Source organism: Tiliqua scincoides, chromosome 4 (genome assembly GCF_035046505.1).
Source record: "Tiliqua scincoides isolate rTilSci1 chromosome 4, rTilSci1.hap2, whole genome shotgun sequence".
Lineage (NCBI taxonomy): Eukaryota > Metazoa > Chordata > Lepidosauria > Squamata > Scincidae > Tiliqua > Tiliqua scincoides.
Window position 1 is genome coordinate 167,893,014 of NC_089824.1, and position 26,568 is coordinate 167,919,581.

Sequence of the window (26,568 nt, forward strand, 5' to 3'; positions counted from 1 at the left end):
AAGTCTTGAATAAAGACCAAGAAAGGCGGTATAAAAATACCTGTTGTTATTATTATTATTATTTATAGCTGCCATTTCAACCTCAACTACAATTAGGTGTTTGGCAGCCCTATCTTGAGCTTCCAGCACCCCTTGAGCAGTGGTGCCAACGTTGCTACCGCTGTATCTAGCAAGTGCAAGGAAGCAGCTGGAGGTTTCCTCAGGGGAAGGGGACTTTCATCCCATTTCAGTGGGGAAAGCACCAAGCCCTGCAAGGGGGCTTCTCAAGAGACTTGAGAGTCTCCATGTCAGGGCTTCCAGCCTAACACAAAGTTCAGTTCAAATCCCACTCCTCCTCCTGCCCTGGTTCCTCCCTCCACCCCTCAAGAGGCTGCACCACCACCTAGTGGTTGCACTTACCACTGGTAGTGGCATGTCCTCTTCCTGCTGGCACTGGGTCCGGTGCCTAACTGGTGCCAGCCCAGCCCCATTGCTCCTTATTCACTGGGTGCTGTAAACATGCTTTATGGCACGTTGACAGCACCCAGTGCCAGTGGTAGGGCTCAGCACTGGTGCTGGCTGAGTTTTGGATTGGGCCCTTATATAGTTCAGTACTAGGGAGGCTGCAACTCAGGTTTTTCTCTCTCTCTTTGAGGCTTCAGAGCAAGACACACTATTGTTAGAAGAGAAGAAAGTGAATCACTGTGCAGAGTCCTCACCATGGCAGGGTGGCAGAGGACAAGCAGCGCAGGTAAGTGAGTGGAAGAGGGAGTAGGCAACCCTTTCTCAGTCTGGTTTGCAAAACTGTCTTAATGACAGCCTCAAGCAGATGCAGATATTGGCTTTGCCTTGTTCATGTCATGCAACATGAGCTATCCCTTTTCTGAACAAACAAAATGCAGAAAACACTTGTCCAGTTTCACTCTAGGCTGCTTCTAGTCACTCCACCCACATCCAAATTCTCAAACTGTGGACTGAATGCATTTGGCTCTATCCATTTTCCTTGTATGCATTTCTCACCCAGAGGACCCCTCCCTTAAAAAAAAAAAAAAAAAAAAAAGGGCAGGAAAAGAACAGTAGGAGACTTGAGGTATTTTAGATGATTTTTTTTCTTTAAAAAAATACTATGAAGTTATAAAAAGCAGGAGGCTTTGAATTGAATCCAGGTGCTCCGTAGTCCTCAGACTGTTGGCGCCTTCTGCAAAATGCAGGCACTTGCTGTTAATGCGCTTTCGACTGCAGAGAGAAAGAGAGAACAAGGTGTCAATGAAGAGGGTGACAGTTTATGTATCACCAGCCCCATTCACTGAGAAGTGTCTGTGCCAGCCAGAGCTTCAGCCAGCACCTATTTCAAATGACAAAAGCCCTGTTTGCACCTTAGGAAGGAGGAGGAGAAGAATGATGACATTGGAGCCTTTTAATCACCCATAATGGACTTTGGCACCATGTAAGCAAGGATCTGAAAGTTAGACCTGCCACATTTCTACCTGAAAAGTATACCCCCACTTTGCATAATATTAAATGAACATGATACCATCCTAGTTGTTCTTCCTTAGAGCAGAGGTGGGCAAACTTTCAACTTTAGGGATCCTGGACCTTTAACACTTGTATAGAAGAGGGAATTTCAGGAGGTGCAGCTTGTCATCTTACAAATGACAGGCTGTACCTGCTGAAATTCTCTTTCCTGCACAATTGTTAAAGGTCCAGGATTCCTAAAGTTGAGTTTCCCCATTCCTGCCTTAGAGGCACAGAGTGATTTACAGCAGAGTCCCTCCCTAAGTTACAGGTGTGGCACATGAGCTATCTTCATACAAGTAAGACTTGAAAGCTAGAACCGTGTGAGTGGTAGTCCTAAGTCTTTTCTACTCGACCATTGCTGAGCCAGGAGGAAGGCAACAAGCAAATCCAACATTCAAATGTTACCGCAGTGCTAAGAGAAAGTAACCCATGGATCCAAAGTCAGTAAGAAACTTGAAATTAGCTTCATTTTTGTAGAAAGGACAAGTTGTCCTGATTTGACAACTTCTGAACTCCTCCAATGTTATTATCCATCCAAAGTAAGGATTCACAGCTGAAACTCCCCAACCTGGAAATGCCTGGAACTGAATCAAAGATGGCCTTCCCCTAAAGTCAAGGAAGATGGGTCTTTTAGCAGCTACTAGGCGAGAGAGCTAAATGAACCTTCCTTGTTCAGAGACACTATTAAACTAATGACCAGATATTATGGACAAAGAACAAGGGACACTATCTTCTTCATGCCCCAATTGTGAGCTTCCCAAAAATACTTAGTATTACCATGTGTGTCCTTGGAGTCCAGTGGGCTCCCTACACTCCTCCAGAGGACATAAAAGCTGACTTTTCTGTGCAGGGTATAGATGGGGGGTGATGATCAGCAGCAGTGGTAGGCTTATTTTGCCAGGACTCTTCAGTTGTCATGTTTGGTTTTGTATTTGGCTGCTTTTTTAAAATAGTGGTAGTTTTCCTGTATTTTGATTGTTGTTTCTCCTTGTGAGTATTTGGTTTTACCTTCTTGTGTTTTTGTGATGAAAACAGGAAGAGGGTTGTTTTTTTAAAAAACTTTTTACAGAAGTCTGGAGACTTGGGGAGTGTTGCAAAGGGTTGTGCTGGCTTTCCGGACTCCCCGGGAGGCTGGAACTGGCTATAGGTAGGAAGAAAAAACCCCTCCCCCCCCTTGTCCGTGGCAGCAGCATGATCCTAGGGATCCTTTTGCTGCTTTCCCCCCTGCTCTCGCAACAACTTATCTTGGCTCTCAAACTCCCTGAGAGTCTGAGAACCACTGCCCTGTGGGTTACCCTAATAGGCAAGCAACAGGATGGAAACATTTTGAAATAAAACGTTACTTACTGAATCTCATCTCAAAAGAGAAAAAGTAATCAAAATAGCACTGAAGCAATGATTGGTAGCTAGTACAGTGTTTCCCAATCTTTTTAGCACCCACTTCATCTGCTGCATTGGATTGGGTAGCACCCCAGAATGCCTTGCAGCACCACAGGAGGTGCTGACTCCAACTTTCTTTTTAGCTCCACAACCCACTTTGTTGGCCAGAGCAGTTGGGTAGTGCCCCAGCAGTGCCATAGATGGCACCATCTGCAATCCACCAAAAATTGGTTTGCGACTCACTGGTGGATTGCAACCCAGTTTGGGAACCACTAAGTTACATAGGTATAAACCAGTTAGGTTATAAGAGCATCTCTCAACAGGAGGCAGCTCCCTCTTCCACACAGCAATGACCACTTTATATTGCAATGCTAGCTTATAAACATTTCATAATCAGCACATTAAATACACACCACTCCCACTAACAACTATTAGAGCACAAAATACAATAGAGCCTCCCTAAAGTATAAAATATCACACACTGCTGTTGACAAGCTTTTATCCAGGTCTGTGTACCTAAGCTCTGCCTACAAACTACTGAAACCTGGTCTTACCTGTTTGCAGAAGGGTCTTGAGACACCTGACTGATATTGGAGAAAGAAATATATTCTATCATCATGCCAGGGTTTGTTTGTGATCTAACTGTGTACAGCTTTGTCGCCCACTGCTTTATTGAGGCTGATTTGTGAAAACTGCTCTTTCTGAGCAAAGTCTGCCTACCTCATAGCAGCCTGTACTTAAAAACTTTTCTGCTCTTTGGTCTTAAAGAGCACTTAGCCAGAATTGTCACTCCTCCTTTACCTCCCACCCACCTAGAAGAGCCCTTTTTAATAAGAAAATACTCTACAGGTGAAGATTTTTCCCAACTTTGCTAAGGTAAAAAAGGATAGTGAGACTGGCACTGGTTGATTGTTCAAAGCTAAAGGAGCAAAACAAAAAGGAAGGTGACAATGCTGACATATATTTTTTTCTCTCAACATGCAAGGATAAAGAAGTGTTCTGTGCAGTTTGCAACATGCTTCCATTGTTTTAAATATTAGCTCAATAAAGGCATCCTGCTTATCCTGTAATTTTCACTGCGTAATACCTTAGTCACCCCATTCCTAAGGTTTTGATAAAAAGTGGGGCTGTCTACAGAAAAAAGAATTTTTGACTGATAATCTGACTTCGAAATAATTGCAAATGTATTTTAACTAGATTGCCAAAATCTTAATATACCAGTAAGTGCATTTTTAACCCATTTCTGCCCAGCCCGCAGGTGTACATGTTTGATTCCTGTTACATATATGAAATGTTGGGCAGAAATGGCTTGTTAATGAAAGAAACACATGATACTGTGTAGAAATCTTCGGTATGGAGCAGAAGAGAATTTAATAACTTTTGTAATAATAAATACTAATTTAATAATCTAAACCCACCACTCATTGCTAGGAGAGACTGTTTTTGTCTTTTTCCATTCCCAGTTATGACACCAGAACCAGAGCCAAATCATATTAATATACATCCATCTCTTCCCTACCACGCTTATATAGTTATGTATGTGTGCTGTTCCTTTTTAAAAATTGTATGCAAATTTTTTTTATTTTTTCTGTTTTTAATAAAAATATAGTTTAAAAAAAAAACCCACCTCAGAAAACATAAAAGTATGCCTTTTATTTTTCAGAGCCACAGATGAAAATTGGCCCCCAATAAATTAATTCAAGGCTTACTTGATTAATCTAGTCTACTGAATGGGAGTTTGCCACTGTAACAAAAAGTATGCTACTTTAGATATGGTGACCAGTGACAATTAAGGATGACATCTCCCTGGAGTTACTGTTTTCATAGCACTAGTAGGCAAATATGTTGTGAAAGCAAGCACATGTGAAAGAAAAACACCACAGCTGAACATTTATTCTCCAATACATTGTTAAATGTTGTCTCCTGAATATAGTTTGTATGAGGAAATGGGCAGCCTGATCCACTGCTGCCTTAGCGCTCATTCTGTGGCCCCAGCGGCCACCCAGGGCGTAAATAGCTCCAGCAGGGAGGCCTGCACTGCCCTGTCAATGCTGCAGCAGGAGCCCCAGCTGCTGGTGGAGTGCAGGTAAGCGGCACAAAGGCATGGGGAAGGTGTTCCTGGGTGGAGGGTGAGGCCCAGGAGGGGGTGGGACCAGCAGGCACTTCCTCCTATCCCCCACGTTGGGCTCAGAAGTCCGACATGGGACTTCTCGCATCTGCGCCAGCAAAACAGCCGGTGCAAACTCAAGAAGCCCAACTGAGCAGGCTGGGGCTTTACCCTGCCCCTCAGCAGACCTCCAGCCTGCTCAATTCCAGTACAGGATGCAGCAGTAGCTGTTTGAAGCTGCTGCTCCTGTGCTGTATAGGATTGAGCTGTGAGAGTACAACGGAGGTGAAGTGATGAGTGTGCATCTGTAGATATACAACATTTTAACTGAAAATGTCTTGGCTTTTTTTTTTGGTAATATACAAAGCATTACAGAAGGTTGTGATTATCTATTTAAAGGAATTTAAATGTCCTCGCCTTTCCTCTCACAATGTGGAGTGCCCAGAGTGGCTATTATGAAGAACTCAGTCTTGTGCTGAAGGAGAAGAAAACGGTTAGTCAACACATTCCATATGTACAGGGTGACAACTTACCTTCATCGTGTTCTGTTTCTCCTCAAAGCCTAAGGAGACAACTGGCTTCTTCCTTCTGACAGAACCACCTAAGTCAGACGAGGAAGGGGAAGGCAAGGGAGAGGGGGAGTGCTTGGCCTTCACTGGCCTACAATAGGTGGCTGTGTTCTTGCGTCTCTTGGCATCCTCATCAGAGATGCAGTTGGCCTGCAATGCTTTGGGCCCATTCAATGAGGAGCCCTGGTTCTCCAGCTGCGAGGCTTTGACTGCGAGGCTGGAAGCTCTGCAGTCCAGATGGCTGACCCTCTTGATTCTGGCACCTGCAGAAACTGTTCCATTGAGGGAGAGAGCAGAGGAAGAGATCATGGATGGCTTGGCCTTAGCAGAGGCATGGGAGACTTGGCAGCCAGCTGCCTTGCTCTTACTCAGATCCAGGAAACAGGTCTGTTTGTATGGTGGGCTAGCAGGGGCACTAGGAGACTGCTTGCGCTTCCGGGCCAACGCTTCTGGCTCCATGCCACCAGCCAGCTCCTTGGCTTTGGAGGACTTGCTGGCCTTGGTCAAAGGCAACTTGCTGAATGATGGCGATGGTGTGTTGGCTGGGAGCGGGGAAGTGATGGACTGGCTCCCACCCATGCAGTCTGCCTGGCTGCAGGTGGCTGCAGCATGGGGTGAGCCCACTGCATAGTTCATACTGTGGTGACTACGGTTGTCCTTGGATGCCACTGTTGCTGAAGTTGCAGATGACACTGAGATCCTGCCAGGGATGCTATGAGGAAGGCTGCAAACCAGAGAAGAATTGCAATTCTGGGAAGTGCCAGATGTGGAGAAACCCAGAAGCACAGGTGATGGTGTGGGAAGCATCTGCTGATCAGCTGCTGGAGGGATCCTTCTGATTGGATCAAGAAAAAAAGACATTAAGGAAGACAGAATCCAACCTCTTTAAGTGGAAAAATAATCCCTCAGTGTTTATTTCTTCTGCCCCAATGCCATTCAGGTCCCCTTGGTTTTTCAAATTGCCAAATAATATGGATCCTCCTGGCCCCTTAACGGTCAGATCAAAAGTCATCCTCCTTCCTGCAGTTTATCAAAAGCCAATTTGGATCAGAGCTGTGGTTTGGGAAAAGTGCCTAACTCTCCCTCTCCACCAATTAGGGAATTGGCAATTGACATAACCACCTCCCCCCCCCCCCCAGCTGCTATTAGCCTAAGAGGGGAAAACTCATGGGCTCAAATGGCCACTCCTCCCTCCCCCACAACTGTTTGAAAGAGAGGCCAGAATTCCAGTCCCCACATCACATCTCACCCAGGGCTGGGGTGTTCTTTTCCCCTTGACTCAGATGTGTGTGCCTGTCCACCAATAAACTCTGTAGTCCAGTGCCACCTACTGGAGAAAGTGGGACTGAAAATTCCTACCAGCAGCAGGAGCAAAAAAGGTTGACTAGAGGAATAAAATGTTGGCAATGAAAAGGTTTGGAGTGACTGATAACAAAGCTGGGGAATGAGAATATACTTCGCTTCTATTCAAGCACTTAGTAAATGTTAATGTATCTATATCAAATCTATATCAACACACATTTTATATGCATTTGTGCAGATTCTTACAATACATATATGCAATGTATTGACTTGGGCTCCGGGCCTTTGCACAATGAGTTTGGGGGAAGTCTCACTGAACTCAGTAGGACCTACATGTGAGTAAACATGCACAAGATCTGGCGACTGGAGCCTTGCCAGATTTTTCCCCCCTGCATAATAAAATGTGCAGTTGTTCCTCACTTGTAAAGTATCCAGATGTTTCTTCTGAAAATACCACTTCTGTTGAAGAGACATTGAATCTTCTCCTTGCATAAAAATACATCAATTTTATCACTTCCATCGCTCTAGTGAGTCCCGTGTGGAATGCAGTTGAGGGAATGATGAACTGTCACCACTGGTGAAGAAACACACAATTCCCTTCCCAGTTCCACACATTCCACTCATCATCACAAATGCACTCACTGACCCTGCACTGCCTGAATCCCCCCACCACATGCCACCTCTTTGTACACACATGCCCACTAATCGGGTGTGAGCATACTACCATCCTCCCTTCCCTTTACTTACAAAGATGGTGGCATGCTCCATGCTGCTTTTCTTTGAAATGAATTGGAATCCAGCATCTCTGGTTCATTGCAAACAGAAGAGCATGAAGCTTGGGGGGGGGGGGCTCTGTGCACACTGTACTTGATGTGACTAAAGGAAAGGAAGGCACCAAAAAGGCAAGGAGAGGTGATATGGAGTTTTGTTTTTATACAAAAACTTTAAAAAGCTTATTTGGGGCAGAGTACCTTCCTGCCGTACACAGAAGTGCTCATACAGCAAATTTTGGGGGAGGAGTCAAATGGAGGCATACCATGGTGTATCACTACAAAAAAAGGAGCCCCAAGTTTCAGTAGTGATGTGTCAGGCTGTTCCATAACAGCAACTTAATTATATTTAGCTCTGTCATCAAATAACAAGAACACCGTTGGTTTTTATTATTAAAAAAATACTGTCTGGGTTAAAACTAAATTAATAAGTTTACAGTGCCATCCTCAACTTGCTTACTCACATCCCACCTGAATTCAATGCAGTTTACTTTCAGGAAAGCGAGCAGAGGCTTGCAGTCTTAATAATGTTCATTGCATGTCTACCCTCATGGTAAAACTCCAAACTAGTCCTCAGGAAAAAAAAAAAGAGAAATTCTCCTAGACGTGCTCACATGATGTCTTTGTGGCATTTCTCCCAGGATGGTTACCATCTGTTTCCACTTTGACAGTTTCACTGTGAGCACAAGCCTAGGCATGTCTACTCAGAAGTAAGTCCCACTGAGTTCAATGGGACTTACCCCCAGGTAAGTGTGTATTGCAGCCTAAATAATGTTACTGGTTGATTCCTCCCCCACACACCCAGTCTCTCATGTCACCCACCACTGGTTAAAGGCAGGCATGCAGCTTCTGAGAGCAAAAGTAGGGCTGAGTGAAGGCATGTGCATTTAGTAAACATTCTCACACCTAGCACTCTCATTTGGGACAGACTGAAAACGAGACAATAGTGTTTGCAATGTAGACACCATCCCCCTTATGCTATTTCAGAAGAAGGACATTGCCTTCTTTCTGAACCAGCTTTGTAAGATGTCAGATAACCAAATCGGATTGGCTTTCAGGGAGCCTTAATATCATCATTGTGACATGATTCCTGATGGGCTGGGATCACACTGAGACAAAGAGACATGAAAAGGATGTCATTTGGGCTTCTTCAGGAAACATTTCAAGCTTCTCCCTTTTGGGCTGAAATGGCTACTTTGCCAATTTTAGGCACAATCCTAATAAAAAGCAGCCATTGCCTTTTGGGACAGAAACCAATGGTATAACCTAATTATCCACGGATTTTTTTACTTGCAGTTTTATCTCAATGTGATGAGAAGGGCCCTTTAAATTAAAGGGGAAAAGTCATTTAACAATAACCTCGTTAATGCGAGAGAGGGCAGCCGGCAGACAATCCATCAGTCATTCTTTCTCCAGGCGCTTAGAACAGCTTCACTTCAAGGCAAGTGACCCCCTCCCTTCCCTCTGAGCACATGAAAGAAAGATAATCACTTTGCTCTGGGTGAAGGGAGGGGTTGCTGGCTCGGAGTGAAGCCTTTCTAAGCACCTGGAGAGAGATTGATGGATTGTCGGCCTAATGATTCTGTCTTACATCGCAAAGGTCAGCAACGCTGTTTTTAAATCACTGAGCAAAGGGACATTGTTTTTTAAATGGATTTGCTCTAATTCGATTTTTGCCATCCATGTGGATTCTGGGAACAAAATCCTTGCGAATAACGAGACTGAACCTGTATATGCATAAGCCCTTAATGTTCTGGAGTTCACTTCCCCTCTTTGGCAAACTGCAAGCTACAGCCAAGAATAGGACTAGGTGCTATAAAATCATGATCGGTTTCAACATGTAACTGAGACTGCACAATAGTGTAGTCTTGGAAAGACTTCTTCATACACACAGATATGCTCTGGAAGATTCCAGTATTACACACTTGTATGCAAGCAACTATGTCTAATGGCATTAACCTCACTCAGTTTCTCACAGAATTGACTCTGCTTTCCCCTAAGATGACTTACTTCCACATGTGTGAGCTGAGATGTCGCTCCAGCATGGAACTTAGTGCTGAGCAGAACCGATCCAGCCGTCGGCTGAACACATAACACCCGGGGCTCATCAACCTGCTTCCAAAGGTGCAGAACTGTTGAGTGGGGAGGACAGAAAGCAGAAAGGATGAGATACACAAAACAATACAAACAGTATGCCCCTGAAGCCTTAGGGGGGAGGGGTGGGATGCTGCCAATACTGAGGAAGTTGTCATTCGACTCAGGTTATCTCCCCAGCTTCTGAGCCACAAAAGTTATCAAAGCAGAGGACAAAGGGCAGGGAGAGGGCCTATAATTCAGTAGCAGAGTACAAGCTTTACACTCATATGGCCCCAAGGGAATACATGGCATCTTCAATTAAATGGCTCTCAGGTAGTCAGACTGGGAAAGACCTGCCTCACTTGCTGCCAGAGTGGTTGGATAGGTGAACAATCAGACTCAGTATACAGCAGCCACTGAGGTACTGGGGGGGTGTCAGGGGGGCAAATGCCCCAGGATGCCACCTGGCAGGGGTGCCACCGCAACCCTTCCCCTGTTTTTTTTTTCCTTGACAGGTCCTTAGAAGGACATTTACTGGGCCACAGAAGAATTTCTGAGGACTGGGAAGGCTGCAGGCAGCCTTTCCAGTCAACATAAGGCAAAAAAAAAATCACTTCCAGCTTTCAGTGAAAACCAGAAGTGACATTTTTTGGTCTCAAAACATAACTGGTAGGGATGGGCCACATGGGACAGTCGCATTTTGCAGTCCTGGCCCCAGGCGGCACAGGGGCCAGGATTGCAAGTGACTGCAACTTCATACATTCAAGGGTCTGGCATTCCATTCCCCCTGCAGTATTTATTTGCAATATGTGGGCAAACATCTGCCCTCAAGGGCACCAAGAAGTACGAATGTAGAGTAATGCTGCTTTTGGTCAGGAACTTACCGCCTGGGGACGTGGCGACCGTGTTGCATAATGGCAGTCTATTTTACGGGAATCTTCCCCTGCCTCATCCTCGCTCTCCTCACTTGAAACCCGGCCTGTGCCCTTGGGCACTGAGAAAGGGTAGAGACCATGGTCAACTTCACTAGAGGTGGTTGGTAGATCTTCAGGGTCACTTTCTGAGGAAACCCTCAGCCTAAAAGAAAAAATGGGAAGAATAATGGGGGGGTAGCCTTACAAAGGAATCCATTTCCTGAATCTGCGGTAGCAATGTCTTTGGCTCCACTACTAGGAAATATACACTATATTGAAAAAACCCACAATCCAAAGCAGGACAATGCCTTTTTGGGGACCAACCAAAAAGTGACAAGGTATCAAACAACAAACTCTAAAATCTTATAGGATTATTAACCAGGCACTAGATGGTAAGGAAAAGAAGGGTGAAGGAGAACAGAGGGAACATGTTGTAAGTTCCCCAGCAGTATGCACTTTGTAAAATCAGGTGATGGCGCTCAAGAGGTTTACTTGCAGACTTGAATCAGCCTTTGAGGGGTGTGAGATAGCTTTAATACACACTGCTTAGACAAAAGAAGTAAAACATGGTTGACCCCCCCCCCCCCATATATTATTTATGGATTAAACCCAAAGTTATCAAATAAGAACCACCCATCTTACAGGTCTTGCTCACTTTGATAGCAGAGTTATGGAGCTCCCTTAATTCAAAGATGCAGGCAACTTCACATGGTCAACCTTCCCCCCCATGCTTTACCTGGGATGATAATCAGCTTCTGTACCTGGAAAGTGCACAGTGAGAGTAGGACTGCTTTATTCGGCAGGGAGAAGTGTTGGGCAGGACCAGCAACGACGGTGAGAGCAAAGAGGGATCCTGCAACAGTCGTTCAGAAGCAGCCTCCTTCCTCACTGGGCTCTTATCCTTGGAAGACTCTCCTTTCTTGGCACTGGCCTTCAACTCAGCCACCAAGACATCAAAGTCCTTTGCACGCCCCTGCACCTCACGGCGCTGATGCACAGAATGGATCTGGGACACAGACAGGAAGGACTGATTAGATGCACCGGTTGACAAATGCTTCTACTGCCATTTTTCACAAGATTTTACAAAGCCTGCTCTATGTGACAGAGGGGGGAGGGCAATGCTCTCTCAGAAATCTCATTTTCAAGCCTTCTTAATGAGACGATCTGATGGTAAATGTGATTTTTTTACATGGAGCTGTTTCCAAGTGAGGAATTCCCCCCATGAAAACTCAAATGGCAAAGCCTCATGAGAAGACTGTACCACCCCCAACCAGTGAATGTCTGGATTTCTCAAGCGGCTGGTTCTCCAGGTGGTGCTGGATGGACAGGTCCTATTACTGTAGGCGAAAACAACTACTTATCTCAGTACTAAACAGGGTCTTAAACTACCTCAACCACAATAAAATGTATAATTGTGGAAAGAGAGGTTATCAAAAAGGCTGCTTTATTTACCATAGTTGCAGCCAAGATATATTGTGAAAGCAGAGTATTGTCAACAGGGAGAAGTTCATACTTGGTGTTTGTCTGGTCTTGATTGTGATGTTTCTGCATTCCAGATCTTACCAACATTTCATTATGGTCTGTATCCATAAATAAGTGGCCCATCTTCCTTCAATACCCAGTTGCCTATGATGAGAGTATCTTGAATGTCTGGAATAGAGACCCCCCAATTCCCATTTTTCACTGGTATTCAGGCTGCATAGCTGCCTGCAAAACATAAAACTGCCTACACGGAGCCCTCCAAGCCACCTCCTCAAAGAGCTCAACTTGAAACTTCATATCTTTAATAGTTTGCAAGCTGATGCCCCATTCCTATTCAGATTTCAGGTCCACCATTTACAGCAAAGACTTGTTCTTCTGTGAACTTTATTGGGGAGGTGCTTGAAGCATTACAAGGCAGGGCTGCGACTTCTTAACTGGCCCTGTTCTTAAGCCTTTAACCACCAACCAGACTCACAGCTGTTGAGCAGGTGAAGCATTTCCCGGCATGAAGGTAAGCGGTGGGCAAAACCTCACCTCTTCAAATTCTGCAAGCCAGGTGCTGCAATTAAAGGCAGAGAAGCAGGGCCAGGCCTTTTTTTTTTTTTTTTTGCTTGTTTTAAATGGCAACTTTATTGCCAGGGCTGTGTAGGTCAATGTGGACAAGGACTTTTCACCATACTGCACTTGCATTTTTCCCCACACCACGCCTCTCCAATTTCTTCAGGAGGCAGGGCCACATTCATTGTCATACCTTGCAGGTCAGCAACCGTGTGCAAATCTTCTTGGTTTCAGGATTCACCACCCCACACTGCCTGTTGAGGTCACATTCTTTCCCTGTGAGAGCAATACCAGATTCAGCACACATGTTTGCCATGTTCCCCTATGCCTGATGACACCCTATCCCTCCCAGTACCTCAGCTTTCTTGCTGTCTTTCACTAAAATCCTTTACATTATTAGCAACACCAACCTTTTCTGTCAGAATAGTGCATGTATGCAACTGATCTGAACAATTTCATTTTGTAAATAAGTAATTAATTCCTCATTGAATTATGTGTTAAGAGTATCCTTTACAGAGTTCTGTCATTATAGACTATAAATTTAGGTAGCACTGTTCTTCTGGCTGGAACTGCAGCTACGATAGAGTTCATTGTGCTGAGAAGAAAATATTTTAGATGGGAAAGAGCAAAGGAGATGTCAGACATTCTATTTCTGCCAACCCAGTTGAGTGAGTCTGATCCCTCCCACTCACAGACTGCACCAATGGGTTCTCCAAATTCATTCACAGTGCACTCAAATTCCACTGCTTTGCCAGCCAAGGGTAGCGCAAACATGCTGTAAAGCAGGTTTGCAACACCGTGTGACTAGGCAGTAACAGCAGGGAAGCCTGTGCTGCCTCCACAGGGTTGGCCACTGGCGGAGGCAAGTACACCACCAAGCAGCACAGGGGTGGGAGAAGGGTGGCAGGGAGGGGGCATTTCTGGTTGGAGACGGGTGGGTGGATTGGGCCCAGGAGGAGGGGAAAATCAATGGAGCAGGCCTTGTGGTATTACATGGGCTTCCTGGATTTGTGCTCACTAAATAGCTGGCAGTGATCTGAGTAGTCCCATAGTGCAGGCTGGGGGGGGGGTGTTACCTGGCTAAGGGGAAAGTATCTCCTTATGCCAAATAGACCTTCAGACTCCTAACCTGTGCTGTATACGGCATAGGCCATGCAACCTGGCTGTACCAGTGCAGGTTAGGACACTCTCTTTTCTGAGGAATGAGATTATGCTGTGTGCAGATATGCTACACAATCAAGCTTCATCGTCATGGCATCAGAAGCTAGCAACCAGCCCCTAACATTGCCTACATGCTACACTGCCTCCAGCCACCACAAAATATAGAGTAAATTATATCACATGAGAACTCACTTGGCATCTTCTTCAGAGACTTCCCAGCAGCAGGCTCCTTCTCTCCCAAGTTCTCTAGCTTTCTGCCCAAGCCATCTGCAGGAATGACGGAGCTGCCACCTGCCTTGGCTGGCAACAGAGGGTCTCTTGGTGTGGCCAGTAAGGATGACTTGCCCAGGACCTCTTTTGTGCTGGCAGAATGTCTGGGGATGACCAAATCAGTAGGCTTTGGTGGGCCCTTGATCTCATCTCCATCTGGTTTTGGAAGGCTGGAGATCTTCTCTAGATTCACAACAGGCACAAACAAGCTGGGGGAGGGAAGTGAGCCATAAATTAAAAATGTTGTAAGGTTTTGCCACCGTCCACCTCACCTGACCAAATGTCATACTCTTGCCTCTCCTCTGTAATGGGTTCTATTGAATTCAAATTCCCAGAGGACAACACTGGTCAGAAACCAACATTGCAGTTTGGTTTTCAAGTCAGAAATGACCTAGACAGCTCGGTGAGCATAATTTGCCTGCTCCCACAGTAGCTATGTCCACAGCTAGGGAAAAAAATGGGTTATAGTTTCAAATTGGACCAATTATACCCTCCAAGGTCTCAAAAGACAGCTGCAACAGCATGACAGACAAGGAAAGAGAGAAAGAGGTACAGCTCCCAGAAGTGGCAGAATAGGAATCACAGAAACGTGGAAGGCAAAAGTGGCCATATTAGAACTGATCTGTAATTTCTTGGAGTAGTTAAACTAAGCTTTCGTCATGAAAGTGGCCCCTAACTACATGATACTCAACCAAATTAGTCCACTTTAATTTATTTAAATTATAACATTTTGTTCTACTCTACAGTATTGAGAGCCAAAGTGACTCGCATAAAAAGTTCACAGACCCAACCAAATACATAATAATAGGAGCAGATTGCACTGCTTATCTATTCCTGTGTTTAGGATTGTTTCAAATTATGAATTACTTTGTTATTTATGTGGGTTTTAACTGAAGTCATAATCTTCCTTGAAGGTTTTTATAGTGGAAAGTCAGTGTAGATATTTTTTTTCCAAAAAAAATGATGAAAGACATCAAATGCGAATGTTAAAAAATCCAAAAACAACAGCCCAAGAAACTCATAGTTACAGGATCTACAGGTACTCAGATTCATCCATGCCAATTAAGACTGTACAACAACACCTTCTTACAAATTACTTTCAGTCACTGCTTAAAATACAGACTTGTAGCAATCAGAAGGTAATTTTACCTACTATTTTTCTGAACAGAAACCAGAGAGTAACATACAACATACGCACAATTCCCTAGAACTGCATGAATATTTCCAACCCCATCCTATGCAGTGGTGGATTATACATGGTTATACTCCAGTCCTGAAAGGCAGTCCCATTCTCCCCACTCCTGTTAGCATAGAGTTGGAATGCTTCCCCCAAAAGAGTGGGGGAATAAGATTCTTTCCAGTCCAAGAAGGATTGTTTGAGCTGTTCCTATAACCTAGAAAGATCAAGGAGATCTGTTGCCCACCAACCCTTCTTACCAGAGGTTGTCCTTCGGCATTTTGTCTGGCCTCTCAGGTGGGTGCTGGGCTTGACTGAAGGAACTCTGGGATTTCTCCCGCCATGACTTGCTGGACCCATGACTGCCACTTGCAAGGGACCGTCCATTGACTGCATGGCACTTTTGAAAATTTGAAGAGGTCTGCACCCGAGCATAGAGTTTGCTGAGAGGTCCATGTCGTCTCTCTAAGTGGGAATAAAAGTTGCTGTTACACTCAAACGCTTGTCATAGGCTAACCGGTGTAGAAAACTGTACGACAGCGATCATTCTGCCAAGAGCAGGAAACATCATTGAGGACAGAGCTGGGGTGCTCCAGCAACACTCCAGTAATCAGGAAGTGGTGTTTCTCTTTTAAGTGTACTTCCCGTTCTGCGTCCAGCACTTGTCATTCTGTTTCTGCATGCCTGTGTCCTGTCAGTGCTAATCCTCAATCTCCAGTCATGGTCAAAACATTGTTAAAAAACAGAAAAAAACTGTTCGGGGACAAAAAAATATGACCGCAACAACATTCTGCAACCCTCCTCCAAAACAAGCCTGTATTTCTGCCAGCCAAATCAAATCAGTTTACAAAAGAGTCAGTTTACAAATCTGCACATTTTAGGCCCAAATCCCAATCAACTTTCCAGCACTGGCATAGCTGTGCCAATGGGGCATGTGCTGCATCCTGCAGCTATCCTGCATCCTCAAGGTAAGGGAATGTTTGTTTCCTTACCTCAAAGCTGCATTGCCTGCCCTTACCTTGCTGGGAAGTTGGTTGGGATTGTGCCCTTAATCTAATCAAGAATCTGGGAGTTTACTCTAGATCCCCCTCCCACACTGCACTTCATGTGTAATGATTCAGCAGCTTACAGTGTTCGTACACACACTTCTTCCTCACTTTTCCATGCAAGCCCAGCTTGGCCAAAGTTCAGAATAAAACCGTGTCCACAGGGACAGTCTAAACAAATGGATTTACCCAAATAGAGACCCTTCCTCTTCCACAAGGTTTTTAACTGGGCTCTGCTTGAGCAGCTGTTTGGTCTGCATGTGGAGCTTTATGCTGATTTTTATTGTAATGTTTATGCCCTTTTGGTTTTTATCATTGTTGGATCCCCTAAGAGGTCACAGTCCTAAAGGGCAAGCAAGCAGGCTGTATTATTTGGAACTATTTTAGTCCACAGCACGGTCTCAAAAATGCGTCCTCTGAGACTTATCCCAAAAACTTGGACTGGAGTTAACAGACAGCAGAGTAGTCACTCTCTGCCTCTCATGCCCAATCTTTTCTCAGAATGGCCACAACATGCGTATGGCTAGTCAAAAGGGCACAAGGCCCACCGAAGCAGTCAGGTCCGGTTGGAATCTGTGTGCTCTTCGCTGCTGCCACCAGCTACATGCGTGCACAGCCTCCATCTTCTGTTAAAGGCAAAATTCATAAAAGCCCAAAGGCAACCTTATAGATAGGTGAGACACAAATTATGTCAACCTATTCACCTGTTCACACCTGTGTGTCAGAAGGCGGCTTCAGCAGCTGGTTTGGCAAGTAACTGTCCTGGAGGAAAGAGTGGCTAGCCCAGGGCAAGCTGTTAAAGCTGTGCCAACACAGCTCCTCCACTTCTCTCATTTCTGATCAACAAGCCCTTCTGATGTCATCACTTTGGTAAAACAACTACTATCCCTCCCAAGGGCACCAGACCATAAGAAAACATTTGGATGGGGATAAGTTCTTCACAAATGGTTGCTAAAGGATGCTTCCCACATTAGAGTTCCCTAGTTGCATATCGAGAATGCAGGTGGATAACCTGCTGGGAAATGACCAAATGCAGACATGGCTACAAGATCCAAATGGAGTAGCAGCATAAGTACACCAGCAAATCCTGCCCATGTTACACTCCCAAAAGACCCACATTCCTGCCTTCTCCATGTGCACAGGCAAATGCTGTTCATGGGAAGAAGAATCACCAGTTCACTGCCAATTCAGTGTTTGTAATCACAGGAAGGATTCCTCTCCATGGACAATATTTGCCTGTGCAGACAAACACTATCCATGGAAAGGCTTCAGGAGCATGATAGCAGGGGCAGGGCTTTTAAGTGCACTCATTCACACACTCATGTTTCCTGTTTGCACTGAGGTAACATCTGAAGAAACTGCAGGCAGGCTGCTTTGGCCATTTTCCAGCTGCTTCCTTGCTTTCAATCGCAACATGTAGCATCAGATGCAGCCCTGGCAAATTACGCTCATGTTCTTTATCTCACAGGTTGCTGCCTCTCAGCAGCCTTCTCACACACTGGGAAGCAATTCAAGTTTTGAAACCCTTCCCCTGAATTTCAGGATGAAACACAACAAACCTGGGCCTCTCATGTAGGCACCACCCGCTGGCCGGTGCCTGAGGCAGTGGCAAGCAGTCCTCATCACAGCTTGCCCCGAAAGGCCACAAAAATTCAATTGGCAAGTTGGCTGTCTAGCTTACCGCAGTGTTTCTGAAAGGCTTGAGGTTTAACCACTTGGCCACAGTGGTTACACACCACCAGGTAGAACTCATCATGAGCTGGACAGTGACCAAAGATAGACATGTCTGAAAGGACAAGAGATGCGAGTAATAAGAGCAGAAGCTGGAAGTCTTGTGCAGCTTGGCAAGTGCCTCCAGCTAAGAAACATTTCAGCCACACTCATTTATTAGGACCCATGAGAACTCTAGCCTATGCTGGCTGCACAACTTAAAAGGACAGAGGATGGCACAGTGAACTGAGAAAGGGGGACATGTCTAGGGAGACATATGATGACTCCCTTTCACATATTTAGCCTTGGCTTTCCCAATCGTAAGCTGGAAATATTACCACCAAACAGTCTGCCTTGCAGGGGTCCAAAATCAGGAAGGGAGTGGTTGCAAAGAATGCTGTTCATTTATGCAGTTGATATACAGTGTTGGTTACACCGAGTTCATGCTGCAACTGTCTGACTGACGACCCAAGATCTTCAGCCAGAGGCTAGGCCTTGAATTGGAAACCTATATAGTACACAGAAAGCATGTGCTCTGCTACTGATCTTAGACTGTAGCTGGATCTGAATGGGAGTGACAATCCAACACCCCAAGACTGAGTGATACCCTTAAAGACTAACATAACATTTCATGCTATGAAAGTCAAGACATCCTCACAAATATCCCCCGGGTTTAGAAAGGAGCTACTGGATGATGTTGCATCCCCCCCCCCACCTCCAAAGCTCCAGTTCAGAAACAGACCATTTCTGTCAAGACATGAACTGTCACTAAAACAAACAAAAAGGTACCAAACAATGGGTTGTCCTTTGGTGATGGCACAGTCACCCTCTGTCTTAAGCTGCCTAACTTTGGCAGCAGGCAGTCCCACATCCTAGCACAGCTGGGACGGCAAAAAAGAGGGGGGGAACAAGACATTATGGGAAGTGATTAAAAGGCCGAGGCAGCAGGGCACAAGAGGAGAACTGCTGAAGAGAAAGGAGGGACAAGGCTCCACTAACTGCAGACTGTCAGAGGGTCTGGCTGATCAGGAGGGAATGAAGAAGTAGGACAACAGCACAGCAGAAGCTCATTGGAAAGCTCTGCCCTGCGAGCTGCAAATTAGTGAGAAGAGCAGGCAGCAGATCACATTTCCAAATCTTCTGCTAACGAAGCAGATGGGAGAGGAGCCACATGAAGAGTTGAGAATGACTGACTTGACTTAGGAAAAATCCACACTACCTTCAAGGCATCCACAAAAGACTCCAATTCATCATATGCTTGCAGAACCCAACACTTCATACCTTCCAGCACAAGCAGAACTCCCATCTGCATTCTCGAGTCCCACCAAGAATGGGACAGGAAATAGAAGAGGGAGATCTTTGGATGCCTTGATTCAGTTGCGACCAGATGGTAACCCAGGGCCTATATCCCTAACCATTAACCCTGAGAGAGACTGGAGCAGGGAGAGCAAGTACAACGTTATCCTTTCACATTTTCATCTTGGAGTTGCACTCATGTTTATTTTTGATCATTTAATCAACACATTTTGCCTGTGTGGCAAGGAGCTGACTAATCATTAGATAAGAATTCCTCCAGTACACAATGGACAGCAACAATATCTCACCCTTCCCTGCAGCATATACTGTGTTTCCCCGAAAATAGGACACTGTTTTATATTTTTTTTTGGCTCAAAAAAAACTCACTAGGTCTTATTTTCGAGGTAGGTCTTATTTTCAGGGAAACACTACCGTGTTAATGGGACTTACTCCCTGGAAGCTGTGGAGAGGGTGTCCCCTCAGTGCCCTGGAGGATGCTTGCCTGCCTGCCTACTCAGAAGTCAGTCCCTTTATAGTTAATGGGACTTACTCCCTGCAAAGTGTGGAGAGCCTCAGAGCCTGGAAGACAGGGTTGCCTTGTTTGCTGCTTCCCGCCTCAGCTCCTCCTCAGTGTCCTCTGCCCAAGGCAGCACAGCAGGCGCTTTCTAGGTGGTGTGCGCGGGAGTGCAGTGTTCCTGGTCACGTTGTCCACCCGCCCCAGCCCAAGGATCTCTTCCGCCCCGTCCCGGATCACAACTAGGTCTTATTTTCAGGGTAGGTCTTATATTTCAGCAATTCTCAAAAAACACACTCGGTCTTATTTTTGGGGTAGGTCTTATTTTCGGGAAAACACAGTAGCTCTTGTTCTTTAAGTCTGACTTGCACTGAACATGGTCTCCTGGCTCAAGATCCACTGGAGTCCGGATTACATATATCAGAGGTTGTGGGAAAATAAAATTTGGGCTGATTGAGGTGGTTCATCAGTAACAGGAGACTGTTTAAAGTAAATGAAACTTGGGACATGCAGTTTGCACAGCTCTTAGCTACCTCAAATTGATTTGTTAGATCCTCTTAACTAAATGTCTGATTTGTGGAATGACTATAGAGGACCATGTTTTGGATTCAGAGCAGAGCTTCCAAGCCCATTTGTCATTAAAGATAGAGTCAAAGCTGAGCTTGACAACATACTGACTTCCTAAGGCATTGTGGAAGCCTTCTTGAATTGTACTGCAAAGCCTCCTCCTGGGTAAGGATTAGCCAGACTACGTTCTAGTTCTTCTAAAACTGTCAAAACTTCCATATCCGCTGAGATGCAGGAATGCACCAATTAGAAGGGTGACACCTACCCTGACTACAAGCCACTGTGTATTAAAGAAGAGGACCCATGACAACATTATCCTAGTATTTGTTCCAGACAGCCCAATTCTAGGCTAATCTCACAGCGTGGGGAAAGCATAACTGGGCATCATAATCCAGTAAATTGCTTGATGACAATCACTCAGCTCAGCATCACTACGGCCAGCTCACTGTTGCACTGGTGAAGGGAGAAGATCTCACGTCTTCAGTGGAAATGAAAAGTCTGTATGGTCTCACCTAAAAGTCACCTGCTTGAGCAATAATCCACTGAATGCCATTTGGGGTAGGTGACTGTGACAGCTGCCCCTGTGCTTCCTCTTCTGCAGAGCACTCACAAATGCAGAGCAGTCAATTCAAAACAACTTAAATCTCCACTGAAATCAAAGCGTTGCCTTTGGTAAAAGCTCAGTCCAAGTTCTTACCTTCTTTAATGAGAGTCATTGCATCCAGCTTCTTGCTCCCATTCTTATTGTTCTCTTCTAGCTCAGATCCTAATAGATAAAAATGGTTCTCATCAGCAACACTAATGACCCATCAACCACCAAAGCTGCTGAGAACTCAAGATGTTCAGATATACTGATTAGTTTTCCCCCTTATAGCATGATCCTAAGCAAGGATCTTGGATGTACTTTACTTAGACATAATTTCTACTGAGTGTAATGAGACTTAGGGCACGATCCTATACATGTCTACTTAGAAACAAATCCTATTGTGCTCAATGGGGCTTACTCTCAGGAAAGTGTACATAGGCAGTACACAAGTGCAGCCTTACTCCTTAGGAAGTGTGTTTAAGACTGCAACTTTAATACATTTAAATATTATTAAAAAGAGAGATAAGTGGCATCTAACCTGTTAGCAAATGCACACATTCCCCAAATGGGCAATGGCAGAGCTATGTCCAGTATACCATTATACCATATGGCCATTATCCAGAACTCCAAAGAATCATCCATAAACCAGTGGTTCCCAAACTGTGAGCTGTGGCTCCCTGGGGAGCCATGGAAACCAACCAGGAGAGCCACAGAATCCTCGTGAAAAACCCACCACCCTATTACAATGCATAGGACTGTAACCCTAATGGGGAGCCATAGCCAATGGCCTGGTAGGTAGAGGGAGCCACCAATCAAAAAGTTTGGGAACCACAAGAGAAAGAGCCAAGGAAATCTGTAGAATCAGGTTCTGTTTTTTCCCTTGGAACCCCTAAAACACATGTGGAATCTGTGAAACTGACCTCTTAATTAAAACTAATTACAACTACTACTAAATTCTGCCCTTCCTCCAAAGGAGCTTGAGGAGATGCATGGGGGAAGCCTCCCCCACAACCACCCTGTGAAGTAGGTTAGGCCCAGTGAAAATGACTGATCCAAGGTCACCCAGCAGGCTCATAGACAAGCAAGAAGTAGATTAAAAGCAATCATTTCTATAGCACAGAATGGCAGTTCTTAGAAGTTGCCAAGCGAAAGAGGACGCCTAAGAATCACCTCTTCTAATATGGCAGATGCTTCAGAGCTCCTGCAAATACACAGAAGTGGACTTGCTGAATCTCAAGCTCCACTGCCTGCTGCTTCTGCAGAATGGTCTGCCAATCTGTATCAATCAAGAGGTGTTTGGAAGACAATGACAGGCATGCAGCACCATCCACGGACTGCCTTGCAAATTATAACAGCCTGGCCACACAGTAGAAATGTGGCTGGCTCAAATCCTGTTGGGAGAAACCAAAAACTCCTCTTTTCATTTCAAAAAGGTTGTACTCAAATAGCCAAGGTCTGAGAGAATTCTGTGTGTGCATATCTGTATAAGCACGCACAAAAGAACATTGCATAGCAGGCAATAAGACAGTAGTTTCTGCTCCATCCACCTTTTGCTCAAGCTTCTCTGGTCCGCACACCGAGAACACAAAGATTCTCAAACAGATGCCCCAAGATGGACTTTAAAATAGAATTCCCACATGCTGATTAAAGAGGCCACTGGATTTCAGCTCCTGAAATCAAACCTATGCTGATGCCAAATTATTGCCAATGTCATAATCTAAACCAGAACAGCATGCCCTGGAAATATGTTAATATTTATAAGCTTTTCATTACAGCAGGAACCCTTTCCTTATTATGCTAGGTGTGCAAGCAAATGTCTAGAATAATGTGGCCTGTAACTCAATCCTAACATGTACATAAGAAATCAAACACATCAGTTTGAGAGCTAGAGCACATTATCTTCCCATCTGGGCATCTCCTGGCACCACACAGACATTCATGAAATGCCCACAAGCTCCTTGCAGTGCAGGTCAGATGCTACAGAAGGGGAACATATAAGGTATGAAGGGATAGTTGCCTCCACATTAACTGTGAATGAGTAGCCAAGCTGATCTCTGAAGTCCTAACTTCCCTGTTTTAAACAATGACACAATACTGCCTTGTATCAAATAGATATCACATCACATGATGCCCTCACAAAGGCAGGATGTACCTGTTACTTACAATACATCAGTTGTTTCAGCATCAAAACGCAGCAGAAAACCAGTTTATTTTTTTACAGTTTTCACACTGAGACCAATAATGAGAGCATTAATTTTTCAAAACCCTAACAGAATTAAAAAAGAAAAAAAATCCCACATTGCAACCTGTCGGGAGGGGTTGGGGAAAGACAGAAACTAAGTGAGCTTCCCCATCTCTGATATCCTTAGCATTTCCATATCTATAAGCAAACAATAAATAAAGCAACCCATTTAGGCTGCCATAGGAAGCTGTTTGCAAAAGAAAATTTACAATCTGCTTCTAAACCTCTGAAAATACAGGAGTCATTATGCAAACTCTGCTGGAGATATAAGTACATCAGGAAACATAAGAAGCACTAACTATATCAAGTGCAAAGGGAAGATAATGGAGGAGGAAGGGAGAAGCTCAACAATATAAAAAGCATCAGCAGGGACAGCTCCTTGAGTCTCACCACCCCTTCTGGAGTCTGCTGTCAGGCTGCTCTTGAGAAAGTGACACCTCCTAGGGAGGTGCTCCAGACTGATTTCTGGGATTCTAAGGGCAGCAGTCACAAGGGAGCAATAGCTCCATCCACCATCTTCACACAAACACACATGCATGCATCCCACAAGGCAAATTAGAAAAAGAGGGCAATCAGAGCAAGGAAGGAGCATGGAGGTGCTGAATCAGGAAGCAGGTGATGATGAGATGCTGCATTGTTGGAGAAAATGGGAAACCCACCCAAGTGGAGAATTCAGTGGCCAGGTCAACAGCTGCATGTTGGTACAGAAGAAAGAAGGTGAGGAACACAAAGCAGATGCATGAGTGGGGACCAGTTTGACAGCCCAAGCCTATGCATGTTTACTCAGAAGTAGGTCCCACTGCAGTCAATGGGGCCTACTCTCAGGAAAGTGAGCATAGGATTGCAGCCTCAGTGGCCTAGGCAAAGATCCTAATGGAAACAGAACAACTTCAAGAAGAGGCAGAAATTCAGCTGAGAAGCATGGGTGGGGGAAGGGGCAGCACAGAAAAATGTAGATTGCTGGAAACCCTTCCAGAGAAACTGGTTTCAAAAACTATGACTGGATTTAAAGATCAAAGCCAACTGGAAGGTAGGGATGATTAGCGTTCAAAGGGCAAATGCTGGAATTTGGAGGGGAGTGAAAAGAAATGTTGGCCAAGGATCATCTGGACAAAGATCATCAAGAAGGGCCAGACATCCAGGGAATCAAGAAGATCAGGAAGGCTAGTGGTCTACAAGTGTCACAGTTGCATCTCAAAGGATGGAGCACAACATGCATTATTTAGAGCAGGGGTCTCCAAACCCCGGCCTGGGGGCCAGATGCAGCCCATGCAAGCCTTTTATCCCCTGAAAGCCTCTGGCCCACTCAACTGAACACAACTCTGGTCGTGTCTGCAGGATGTTCTGAGGGCCAGAGAGGTTGAATGAATGAGCCCATTCATTCATTTATTCACTCATCTAAGTTCCATCTCTAATTTATTTATTTAAGTTTTATATTTAAAAAAATTTTCTGGCCCTCCACACCATGCCAGATATTTGATGCAGCCCTCTGGCCAAAAAGTTTGGAGACCCCTTATTTTGAGGAAATGGGGAAAAAGTGACTATGTGAATATCAGAAAGAGAGGGGAACGGTTCAGGACAGGTGAAATGGAGGTAGACAACATGAATTCAAGGATCCCATAAAGTCACGACACAGATGTTGGGTCAGATCAATCATACAACGTTTAGGTAGCATATATTTGAGGAGAACATTGTAGACTCCTGATAAAAAATAAATAAACCAAAAGGCAGGGTAATCCTGTGACTGTGAGTCCAAGCCTATGCACGTCTACTCAGAAGCAAGTTTCATTATAATCAATGGGACTTACTCCCAGGAAAGTGTGGATAGGACTGCAGCCTCAAAGCCCAATCCTATGCATAACTACTCAGAAATAAGTCCCATTAGAGTCAATGGGACTTACTCCCAGGAAAGTGTGGATAGGACTGCAGCCTCAAAGCCCAATCCTATGCATAACTACTCAGAAGTAAGGCCCATTACAGTCAATGGGGCTTACTCCCAGGAAACTGTGGCTAGGACAAGGCTGTGCTGACAGGTGACGCTCAGGTGACAAGGGACGCAAGCATAGGAGAGCCACAGGACCGCGCTGGTCCCCGGCTGGGTTCAGGGTGCTGCCAGTGGCAAGATCCGGCGCGGGACGAGGGACCCACTGGGGCTGCGAGGGAGCCTGGATGGCAGCGGAGTCCACCAGGCGCAGGGCGGCGCTAGGACCCGGCGGCTCCTTTGTTTGGGGCGGGCGGGCGAGGGAGGGAGCTCGGCGGCGGCGGCGGCGCGGCGGCGGCAGCAGAAGCGGGACGGAGCGTCCCTCGCTCCCCCCGCCGGCTCCGGCTGCCGTCGAGCGGGGCAGGCGCGCTCACCTGTCTCGGCTGCGGGCGGCCCGGCCCTCTCCACCCAGGCACTCCAGCTCTGCCCGGCGAAGTCATCGAGGTTCGGCAGCCGCCGCTCCACAGCAGCCATTGCTGCTGCCGCTATCGCCGCCGCGCGTCCACGCACCGCCATCACCACACGAGCACGCGCAGCCCTCCCCGCTGGCGGCGGCCTTCTACGCAGGCGCGCCGGGCCCCGTGCACCATGGGAGATATAGTTCTCCGGAGCGGCGGATGCTCCGTGGTGCGCACGGCGCCAGAGTGGTCCCCGCCCCTCTCCTCTGGGTCGCCTTGGCTGCCCTTCTCTGCACGTTGCCAGGTCCCAGGCCTCTTGGGGGAGGAAAGGCGGCTCAGACTGTCGCTGTCCCAAAGGGGGCCACACCACAGATGTGCATAAAGAGATGGTGAGGACAGTTCCAGTGGGGGATGCTTTGCAGCCACTGCCACCTCCCAGCCTGCTGGCTCACCCTCTCCTTGCGTGCCAGCCCATAGGAGGGTGGCAGGAGGCAACTCCACTGCCATCCAGCTCTGCCACCCCTTTATTTCATGGCCAGTGGTGGTACTGAATATTTGCACATGAGAGGAGGATGCAGGCATGCATGCATCTCCCCAGTGCGCACCCTCAACGGTGCATGATTGGGGATGTACTGTATGCACACATTGGGTATGGTGCACACATAGGGGGTGCACACGTGTGTGCTGGAGGGGGTTAGGGATGGGTGGGCAGTGCACTTTGGGAGACAGCTGAATTAGGGAGTCCAGACCTGCATTCACCCAATTTAGAGAGAGCCCTTTAGTTTGCTGGGGGTTTCACCACCCTGCATAATTTGGGGTCATCCACAAATTTTGCTACGTGCTCAGCCCCAGCTCCAACCCATTTACGAACAGGACGTGCTGGTCCCAACACAGATCCTTGACCAACTCTACTCCTCATTTCCTCCTATTGCAAGAACTTTGCCTTCTGTTCTCTAATCCAGTGG

At 45.9% G+C, this 26,568-nt stretch overlaps 1 protein-coding gene across 1 annotated transcript; it reads right to left on the minus strand.

Moving 5' to 3' along the window:
- Positions 1-1,130: 1,130 nt before the first annotated feature.
- ATXN7L2 (ataxin 7 like 2) lies at positions 1,131-25,721 on the minus strand. The gene is made up of 11 exons (XM_066625550.1): positions 25,580-25,721; positions 21,094-21,162; positions 17,991-18,095; positions 15,524-15,728; positions 14,009-14,295; positions 12,849-12,931; positions 11,377-11,621; positions 10,586-10,778; positions 9,636-9,757; positions 5,518-6,388; positions 1,131-1,215 (listed from the first exon to the last, which is right to left on the minus strand). The coding sequence occupies exons 1-11, from the start codon at positions 25,719-25,721 to the stop codon at positions 1,201-1,203; spliced, it is 2,337 nt and encodes a 778-aa protein (XP_066481647.1). The 3' UTR covers positions 1,131-1,200.
- Positions 25,722-26,568: the final 847 nt, after the last annotated feature.